At 39.7% G+C, this 10,739-nt stretch overlaps 2 protein-coding genes and 1 pseudogene across 7 annotated transcripts in view; 1 reads left to right on the forward strand and 2 right to left on the reverse strand.

Annotated features, from left to right (window-relative positions):
• The window catches only part of LOC118326429 (solute carrier family 43 member 3-like), a 7,331-nt gene extending 2,972 nt beyond the window's left edge, over positions 1–4,359 (reverse strand). Inside the window, exons 1-9 of the mRNA XM_035659420.1 lie at positions 4,298–4,359; positions 3,558–3,846; positions 2,966–3,095; positions 1,753–1,799; positions 1,570–1,646; positions 1,378–1,470; positions 1,141–1,280; positions 920–1,059; positions 261–404 (exon numbers count right to left, since the gene is read on the reverse strand). Of these exons, the coding sequence (XP_035515313.1) occupies positions 261–404; positions 920–1,059; positions 1,141–1,280; positions 1,378–1,470; positions 1,570–1,646; positions 1,753–1,799; positions 2,966–3,095; positions 3,558–3,750 (964 nt within the window). The 5' untranslated portion in view covers positions 3,751–3,846; positions 4,298–4,359. The remainder of the gene's footprint in view (positions 1–260; positions 405–919; positions 1,060–1,140; positions 1,281–1,377; positions 1,471–1,569; positions 1,647–1,752; positions 1,800–2,965; positions 3,096–3,557; positions 3,847–4,297) is intronic.
• Positions 4,360–5,694: 1,335 nt separating this feature from the next.
• Positions 5,695–7,032, reverse strand: LOC118326535 (annotated as a pseudogene).
• Positions 7,033–9,336: 2,304 nt separating this feature from the next.
• Positions 9,337–10,739, forward strand: part of ctnnd1 (catenin (cadherin-associated protein), delta 1) — a 28,162-nt gene continuing 26,759 nt past the window's right edge. For 3 of the 6 annotated variants that reach the window (XM_035660005.1, XM_035660008.1, XM_035660007.1), the window contains exon 1: positions 9,351–9,430. The gene's annotated coding sequence lies outside the window, so the exon portion shown is untranslated. The other 3 variants (XM_035660006.1, XM_035660010.1, XM_035660009.1) reach the window with 2 other exon arrangements.

Consider the following 10,739-nt stretch of genomic DNA (forward strand, 5'->3'; position numbering starts at 1 on the left):
TTGCACTCCTAAAACATGGTCTGACATGAAAGAATTGATGCAGCAGAGACAAAGTCTGGAACCTACATTACCCACAATGCAACATTGCAATGGAATTAAATATATTCAACCTACACACTGCAGCCACTGCAGCATCGACATGATAATGAAATGCACCAAGATGAGCAAATCATCTGACCTTTGTATCTTGCTTTAATCTGTACAAGCAGTGACTGGCAAACTTAAAAAAGTCCAAGAAAATCAATTATTTTATACCTCACCCAAAGTTTGGTCATTATTAGCTAGCCTGGTGAGCATGGAGTTGACATTGGATAAGAAGATGAACTGACAGAAGAGGATGGTGACCACCCACACCAGGTGCCAGAGGAAGAGCCAGGACAACACACAGCTCTGAAAACTAGCTTCTGGATGTAAGGAAAAAAGGGAGGGTGGAAACAGGAAAGTCAATGTTTTTAAAGAAAAAAGTTAAATGTTGTGAAATGTTGCTGTGTATTCCATTGAGTCTACTTCCACTTGAGGTAGAAATTACATTTGACAAGACAGAGAAGGTAGATCCATAAAGCCACGGCAGCAATGCATTCTGGCTACTGATGCTGTTGCCAGAATGCTTCTTCTATGATGTATGATTGTTGGATGTTGGTCGAAACAAATGTCTATAGTGAACTCTAACACGAAAACCTGATGTTTGTTTGAATATCAAACTCCACTTAAATTGGTACTGGATTCTTGACTCTATCATTCACACACACACAAAAAAACCCACGACCAAATGATTCAATACTTAAATTCAGTAAAACATTTGCTCTTTCTTTGCATGTTAAAACATTTTTGGTTGGATTTTCCTTTTAAACAAATAATTATAGCTTTGGGTTACATTCAGTTAAGAGTTGAGATCAAAATTGTCACATATTTACAATACCTTCCTCTTGTTTGGGCTCATGGAGTGGCTTATTGAGCACATTCAAGGCAGATGTCTCAGCCTCTGCTCTCCTGTTCTTTACATCTACTTTTTTGTCAGTCCCCTCTCCTCTTCCTCTCCTGCGAATGGGGCAGCTTACTCTGTCAAAGCAGAGGTTCTGAGTGAGAACAATTCAGCTGCTAGAGGTTAAAATTCATCAGCATGGTGTAGTTTGTTCTGACCCATAAGTAAAGGTTTCCGGCAGCGGGTAGGGGATATGTCCTTTGGGCATCAGGAAGAAGGTACGTAGGAGGTGAATTATGCTACACGAGGTGAGGAAGAGAAAACACGACTGAAGAGACACTCCTCTTTCATGCAGCAACTATTGACAGAAAGACAAAAGACGTACGCTTTTAATTTTTAATGTTGACTGAAGAGCACTTAGGTCTTATCAAAATATTGCATCAAATATCCATTACCTTTATGATGAGAAATACAGCAGCAGAGGAGTCATAGGCCCCATTATAGATGGTGATGATGGTGGAACGGTAGGAGTCAAACAGGTTCCCCACCTTAACATAAAAGTTACATCTTACATCGTCACATACTGCTTTTGTTTTCCTTGTCATAAACTTTCACATCAGAGGTTTTTAGGCTGCATCACCACAGACCTGAGCATTGGTGATGTGGAGGATTGTTCCAGCAGTAATGAGACATGACAACGCAGGGTACAGCAACAGTGATGTCTCTGTATGTGAAAGACAGGGCAGAGAGAGATACAGGCAAAGACAGAGACAATGCTGTACGGTATCTACTCTAAAACTTCTTGATGTGCTACATGCGAAACAACATACCTGCATTTGACAGAGACATGAACAGTGTTCCAGTGGTGTACAAAAATCTACAGGGAGATAAGTCATGAAGTTGAACGCACTAGAAGTCACCTTTCACTTTCCTTGGGGTTAGTTGGGGTTAATGCCTGCATGCTTAACCTGATGTTAGTTCTAGGATTACCAAAGTTACTACAATCCTTTCAATAGTTAGACATTTATTTAACCTTTTAGCTGTGATGCAAGAGCACCAAGCAGTGAGACACCATGTCAGAAAGCTTTTGGTTAGTAATTTAAGGGGACAAATGATCAAACATTTCCTATAAGGCTCTACAAATAATTAAAAACCTGCTGTATAAACACAACGAAAATTTTGCATTCATTTCCTGATTCAAGCTGGTTCAAGCTGTTTGAAGCCTGACCTGCAAAACAGGATATTTGTCAAATAATTATAGCATGAGAGAAAAAGCTGCTGCATTGCTAACAGTGAGATTAATGGTGGTTGTAGGGGCTGCAGAGATGATACAACTTTCAACTTGTGAAAAGTATTGTGTACCTTAATTCATGTCTGTAATTTGGTACATTAGGGGCAATGTCGCAAAGTAGTGCTGCAGTATCTTGGAAGTGTGGGATTGCCAGGCTAGCCATTAGCCATTGTTAGCCATCAGTTGATAAAAATGCATTATGCTGTTTTTGTGCATAAAAACACCGTCTGTACACAGACAGAGATGGGACAGTAGTGTGATTTCATGAGACATAAAAGTGCTAATAAACAGTAGTAGCTTGGAGTAGCCATCAGTGAGGACTTATGGGGACATTCCAGTTGAAATATCCAACTGGGAACTCTGAGATTCCAACTTTCAGGTTCAAATGGAACGCAACATTATTACTCGTTGAGATGTTGTATGGAGAGAACTACTGAGAACTATGTTTTGCTCAACTGTTGAAATAAAAAGTGCTTGTTAAGACTTTGTGTTCTTTTATTCATGAGCCAACACTGACACATCACTAGCATGTTTTTACAGCCAGCGAGTAAATTACGCTTTGTCAGTTTCGCACTATCTGCATCTTAATATGCAGCCTGAAGGTCTCAGAAGTGATCGTACCAATTAACAATGCATAACTAGTTGATAATTGCTGCTCTTCTTTTCCTCAACTGCTTATAAAGAAATTAACCGTCACAAACCAAACTTGGCAAACATCAAATAAAACACGGTTTCTGTGTTGGTGTGCTCACACAGCTATTAGCCTTGTTGCTGTGGTTCCACAGAGATCGAAGACATATCCAATGGGCAAGCGTATTATTGTGTTGGCGATGGAAGCAACAGACATGACCCGTGGGAAGTGCTCATCCTGACTTCTACAATCTGGAAGAAAGATAGATAAAACAAGGAAAAGAGGTAAATAAAAAAACAGTTTAAAACTACTGTATCTAGGCCTACTGCATGTCTGTAACTTATTAGCATATAATTATATAATATCTATCTATCTATGGCCATGTCTGCCATTTTTCTACAGTAGCCCATAATGGACAAACCAAAACACTCCTAAAACATTGCACACTAGATGCCACTAAATCCTACACACTGGTTCTTTAAAAGGTATGAAAATATACACTTTATGTTATACATTACAGTTAGTTGTATTCTTGCAATCCAGTGATTCAGTGGATACAGAGTGGGGAAATTGAACATATGAAATGAATAGATAAATGAATAGAATAATCAGTATTACAAGTTTTGTGTTGTTCACCCTTATTTGCTTTGAAGGTTAACTAATTTTAGTATGAGCAAACTAACTAAGGTTACAATATATGAATGTTTATATACCTATATACACAGCATTGTCCTCCTCTCTGGTGGTGTTGGAACAGAATCCAGCAAAGTAGCCATCAACTTTTAGCACAAAGACCAAAGAAGCCCAGCCGAAGACAATCCCTGTGAAGAACAAACTCTCTACAAATCCAGACAGCAGTGTCAACCGGTAGTACAATTTGTTCCTTCCTCCACTGAACTTCAACATGCTGCCAAACTCCTCTGCTTCTACCTGAGTAGCTCAGCCAGGTGAGTAGTGGAGTGGTAAAACTTTGACAGCAATAACCAGGATCACAGAGGTTACCTAGAAAAACACGGACACTGCTGACTACAGTATGACAGGGCTCAATACAAACACACTGACCTTTGTATTTATTCTAACAAGTGTGTGTTCTGTGGTAATCATCTCCAATTGAAATTAGATCAGCAGATTCTGTTTTTGTCAACAGGAAGCACATAAACACAGAGAGTCTTTGTCTTAATATGTCTCTCTTGATACACACACACACACACACACACACTTCTGATCCTATTCAGGATTTTTTGCACATGTCTGAGTATAGCCTAATGTTAAGAAAATGAATAACTGTTTTGATGATAATATTCTAAAACTATGTAAAAATGCATATGTATATATACATATGATAGAAATAAAAATATATACACATATACACACACACACACACACACACACATAGGCACCACATAGTAATTATACTTGGGGCCATGGCCAGCAGTAACCCTACAAGACTTACCTACTGTGCTACAGGCTGTTTGAGGAGATGTTATTCTTCACGACACCCTCTGTCTCTGTCCCTCAGCATTCTGACACCTACTCGCTCATTCTAAGCTACAATATGTCTGCAACTCAACACTGGGTGGGGCATTTCAATCATAGACTGAGTGTCTCTGCATGGTTGACATTATTAAGGTTTTTCAGGTTGTTCAAGATTCAGTGTGTAGAATTTAGTGGCATCTAGCGGTGTAGTTGCAGATTAAAACATTCACACTGCAAGCCTTAGCGATCAATTCTAGTTTATTGCTCAGATCTGATTTTTTAGTTTTATTTGGCATTTGACATTACATTTTAAATGTGGCCCATGTCAGATTCCAGGTAAGTAAGTAAGTAAGTTAAGCTTTATTTATATAGCACTTTTTTAACACAGAGTTACAAAGTGTTTTACAAACAAGAAACATACATATGAGTATATGCATATATAAATATGTACATGCATAACCAAACCCAATCAAACATGGGTAGAGAGCATGTAAATACAAACATACGGAAGATAAAATAAGAGGGAAGGATAAATTAAAAGAGAGACGACAGATGAGAAAACAAACAAGAAGGACATCTATAAAAAGGCTTGCCTGTAGAAGGGGGTTTTGAGGAGCAGCTTAAAACAGTCCACAGATTCAGCAAATCTGAGTGATTGGGGAAGACTATTCCACAATGTTGGGGCTAAAACAGCAAAGGCAAGGTCATCTTTAGTTTTGCAGTTAGAACTGTAACTGGTATATATATATATATATATATGCAGTGCAGGATATATATATATCCTGCACTGCACCACTGAGTCTAATGGAATTTGTCACAGTCAAGTAGTGACACGATTTAATTGAAACCACTCAATCAAATTAAAGAGACAATATAAGTGTGCATGATATATGACAAAGTAAGAATTCAAAGATTACAGTCTTATTTTCAAGTTTTGTAACATATCAATTCATAGCCTTTAGAAGCATTGACTTTGGTAGATCACTGACATATTACAGAAAACATGCCTGGGATTATTTGGGATCAAACTTGGGCAGCACATTGCCTCTGTCTAAATTGATAAATAATATAATTCCATTTAAATATGGCAGTGATATATTAACTATTTAAAGCAAAATCAAGACCATCATTTGATGAAAATACATTTTATAAGTACTTTTTTTATGATGATTTATGATGAAGTAGAAACTGTACATTTGGCTGGCAAGATGGGTACCTGGGTGATGAATCTGAACTTGATATAATGATCTTGTTCCTGTTTGGTCTTTCTTATGCTGCAGTTTTATTAACAAGAAAACAAGAGATAACAAATGCCACAATCTTGTTGGATGGTGCTCATCACTGTATATTTTGTATTTAGGATCAAAAGTAATCTTAGAGGTCAGTCACTTTCTCGCAGATCCATAATTGTGATTTGGAACATTTTTCATCACTCCAGCTTCTCTGATGATTGTAATAATAGGTGACAACACAGTGCTTCATTATTCCAGATATCCCACTGGCCTCACCTTTGTTCCAAAACCTGTGTAAACACAGACAATCAAATGATTGGCTGGGGTTTAAACATGATGCACAACACACTGATAATCCACTCAGTGGTGGTCACAGCACTGGAGACAAGAAGAAGAAGTCTTACCCTGTGCTGTTCAGAACTGAACCATCTACCCATTTCCAAGTTCCCTTTTCTTCTCTGCTAGTCAGACCAATCCAGAATATACGGTTTAAGGAATTGATGAATATCTGCAACAGTACCCAAAGTCAACAAAACTATGAAAATGTGAGTTCCTCTGACAGCACTAACCCAACTAAACACGCTGCACTCAATGCAATGTTAGGGAACACAATCTTTAACTTGTTTTTTCTTACCTGCTCTTCTTCGCTTTTCACAACCACCAGATCTGCCCCTCTGTCTTTGCAGTCCTGCCTGCTGTTGTCCCAGCTCTTTTGTTTAGAAGAAATGTAGTAGAAGCTGTTGTTGAATGATGTGCATCCATCTTCACAGAAATGACCTGCAAGCGTACACAATTTAGGAAGGCAAAGTGTCAAATGTCCATTGTACACACAAACACACACACACACATACAGAAAAAGACTCACTTCTCACTTCATATGGTCATATGCACACAAAACAAAGTCTACACTCACTGAGTTCAGCCAATGTCTGTTTTCTCTCTTCAGCCCAGCTCTCGTTGTGGGACGGCAGCTTGATTCTGCCTGCATGAACACAGATGACACACTGAGACTATTCTGATCTGCCACCATTTAACAGCACAGGAAATCTAAAACAAGTTGATTTGAAGTTGGTGAGTGGATGTTTAGCAGCGCAAATCTGACTGTCTTAAAAGACAACAAATGTAAATTCCTTACAGCGGAGTCCAGTGCCTATGATGCCAGCCAGGAGGAGAACACAGAGCAGCACCAGGCACACAATCATAGCCCTCACCAAAGTCTTGCCTGAATGGAAAATGTCGTTATTATAACATTATAAATGCTCATTCAAACAGCAAAGGAAACGTAGACATTTGTGTGTTACTCACCTGGCTGCTGATGCACTGCACTCTGGGTTACAGCTTGTTGACCCCCGTAGATGTCTAAGCTTTTATAAATACACACTGTCCTCTCCTCCACATCTCTCTCTCCAGTTGTGTTTGAGGCTGTTTCTTCCGCTTGCTTTTGTTCGTCAGGATCATTATCATAAATGGCCTCAGACATCTCTGTTTCTGATAGAAAGATTAGTTTTCCTTTTGCCTCTTGTGTCTTTGTACTACCACCAATCTGTGTGCATCAAATATGACAATTTAGGTGGTTTAGTTGCGTTTTGTCAGTCTGTCTAGTATCACACTTCTGCATATGCTGTGGCACAGTGTCTACTCACTTTTGCATTATACTTTCTTTTTTATTCAGCCTGTGCACTGTGGCTGAACCACATGCCCAGATGACCAGATCTAGAGTAAAGTATGAAGTATTTATTTATTTATTCATACACTTCACTGAGACAGCATTGACATTTCCTAAATATGTGATAAGCAATGTAAATAGAATAAATAATAAACCTAAAAGAGAATATCAGTTATTCAGCCTTTAGAGAGTTGTCTTTTACATTTACATGGCCATATACACATGGCACTAAAATGTACTTGTGACCTGACCCTAAAAATAACTTAACTGCATATTTACTTTAAATTACATATAATGGTTTGATGGGAAGTGAAACCCTCTTGGCATGATGGATGTAGGCCTTCAGAGGTCAATCAATTATTAGAGTGCAAGTTCTGTGCTGTTTGCTTTTAATGCTACATCATGCTCTTTCATGGAGTATGGTGTAACAATACATACAAACATGACAGTTGTTGGGTATGTGTGCTGACAGCAGTCCTAGAAGAACCCTGCACCTCTAGCATCACTTAGTGGTCGTTTCTGGGAAAAGAAATTGATTCTTTCAAAACAAGATAATGTTATCTATGGCAGAGGGTCAATAAATGTGCACTGCAGTAGTGGCAGACGTATTGAGACCTTTTACTTAAAGGTCCAGTGTGTAACATTTACTAGGGTCTATTGGCAGAAATGTAGTATTCATAGGTTTGTTTTCAGTAGTGTATAATCACCTGAAAATAAGAATCGTTGGGTCTTGGTTACCTTAGAATGAGCTGTTTTTGTCTACAAAGGGAGCGGGTCCTCTCCACGGAGGTTACAATGTTGAACTGCCATGTTTCTACAGTAGCCCAGAATTGACAAACCAAACATTGGCTTTACATAGGCACTAGAAGTTTGGAAGGCTGAGCTCTATTGAAATGGTTGCAATCTGCAACTTCACTGCTAAACTGCTTAAATAAAAGTTGTAATACCACAATACTTTTCTGCTCAAAGCTAGTTTGTACAATATTTGTCTGCTTGGATTTGAAAGTTCAGTAAAGCTGAATTCTTGTAAAAAGTAGTATCAAAAGTGCCTATATTATTACATTGCTAGCTTATAATTACTGATCATGTTATTATCTGTGAGGCATTAACTAGTAAATGTTACAGCAGTTTCAACGTTGGTTTATGACATTTTTCAAGCAACGATGACATATTCCAGCTTCTCAAATGAGATGATTTGCTGTCAAACCAATTATCTTTTGATACTGAGTTTGAGAAAACATTCACTTTCCTGTGGAAAATTGTGGTTGGTATTTTTTACTAGCTTCTGGGATTTAGACAGAACAATTAAATTATTTAATAGTTGCTGTCATACTAATGTTAACTATGATATATACTGCGGGGTAGTTCAAAGATCCCCTCCAGACATATATGAAGACATGTATACAAATAGTCTGCTTGGAACCATAATGTATGCCCGTGTCTTTATATTTTTTCTGCAAGAAAATTATAATTTCCACATTGAAATGCTTAGGAATTATTATTATTATTATTATTATTATTATTATTATTATTATTATTACTACATTATAACAAATGATCGCCTTTTAGAAGCTGATCATATGTTTTGGATGTAAGAGCAACAACAGCCAGGATAGCCACATGACAAATCAAAATATACAGTTCCACAAATTCAAAAAGAGCACATGTGAAAACATTTATTATATTCAGTAGATGCACCAACAGTGCACTGTCCCCAGGGTGAGTACAGCAGATGTCTCCTGCTGGCTATTCTTCTGCTCTGTAATTGCCCTTCAATGGCCACATGAGGGCAATGTCGGAGCGCTTTCATTTTTAAAGGATATTTCTATGCCCACAACAAATATAATGTGAAGTGTTCAGTTTAAGGGCTGCAAGATGAGAAATACATAAATCTGAATGCATATGAGGGCTTTATTAACTATACTATAAACCGCGAAATGGGAAACTTGTTTTCTTTACAGCGAAGGAAGGTACATTCATTTAACAACGTAATATGTACTTTTAATTCAATCGTGGTTTAATAATATCGATATTACTTTATGAAAAAGTCATTTTGCCTGTATTCATACCTATATTTTAAAAACGCCCCCCCCTCTCCCATTCTCTCGCCTCCTGAGCCACTCGTCCCCACCTCCCTCTTCCCCCCAGCGGAGAGGAAGAGCAGAGACAAGTGAACAACAAGCCAAGGCAAGGAAGATAGGAAATCACAGAGGTGGGTGTTTTCTCCGCATTCATCGTGAGTGCTGTCCCCCGCGGTGGACGCTCCGTCTGTAGGCTGTTTGTCGGACCACGCTGAGGTGTTTCTGTTGTCTCGTCTCAACTCACTTCTCCTCCTCGGCTGCGGGTCGACGTTTGGATCGTGTCAGCAGCGGGCAGCAGACCTCGGCTAGGCTAGGCCTGAATCCACCTCGCAAACACTTATGGACTTTGAAAAACAAGCCTAGCAGTCTCCACAACCGGTAATGGGCCGTGTTTTGTTGTCGTGCGCTCGGTACAGCTGGTTGGGGTTTGTTGTTCGGTGGAAAGAGGTGTGACCTTTTAATTTGCTGAACTTGGTTGATGTAAACGCAGCGTTAGCAGGCTAGCCGCCGTAGCACAGGCTAACTGAGCTAGCGCTGGTGTACTCCATTAGCTTGATGAATAACCTGTCTAGAGTGCGACTTGGGGAAAGTTTAACTAAACTTATGCATGCAGTGAAGGCTGCTTGATGTCAGGGCAGCTACAGATATAAACCACCCCGCTAACGTGACGTTAAGAAGCTTAACCCAGCAGTTTATTACATGAGTGGTGTAAGTGGCTGAGAGGTGTATCGCTATAATGTTATTACATTAACTCAGCAAGCCACAAATTGAGTGCTGTCTGTTTCCTGCATGTAAACACCGAAGCGGCAAGGTTTTACTAGACTTCTTCCGCCAGTTTTCCCCGAGCTGCGAGGGGGGTATTCAGGTGAGAGTACACGGAAGTGACCGGCCAGCCCGCCGCGTCACAGACCGTAAGGTGGGAGTCAAAGTCCAGTCTCGGTTTACTTATCAGTCTCCTATTCTGTATTGTACCTGAGACGCCCACTCTCTGCGGACACTGTAGCTGCGTGGTGCTTTCAGGTGACTATACCCGCATGGTGCGTGCGCTGCGGCTTTGACTTCAGTTCATTTTAGTGTGTTGAAAGTCTGCTGGGACTGTTTAATGTTACAGCAGCTGTCTTTTTGATGTGGTCTGCAGAGTAGAGGAGGGAGACAGGGTTGCTGCTGGAGCAAGGGATAAAAAGCAAGAACCTGTTGTGTGGGTCTGGAAGTGTGGGGTGTGGTAAGGTGGCACAGGCGTGTTGCTTCATTATTTAGTCCCTTGTTGTGTAGAGGCTTGCAACACGGACACCTTCTCAACTTACAGTTGTTCTGAGTAAGTGGATGCTGGGTTACTCCGAGGGGACAGGCTAAATCTGCTGGAGGGGATCGCTCTTGGAGTAAGCGTACTACTCTCGGTTTGTAGTCGTGGTCTTCTGTGGTATCTGTGTGCGCTGTTAA

The sequence above is a fragment of the Morone saxatilis genome, unplaced genomic scaffold (assembly GCF_004916995.1).
Source record: "Morone saxatilis isolate NCDOM2014 unplaced genomic scaffold, NCSU_SB_2.0 Contig17, whole genome shotgun sequence".
NCBI lineage: Eukaryota > Metazoa > Chordata > Actinopteri > Moronidae > Morone > Morone saxatilis.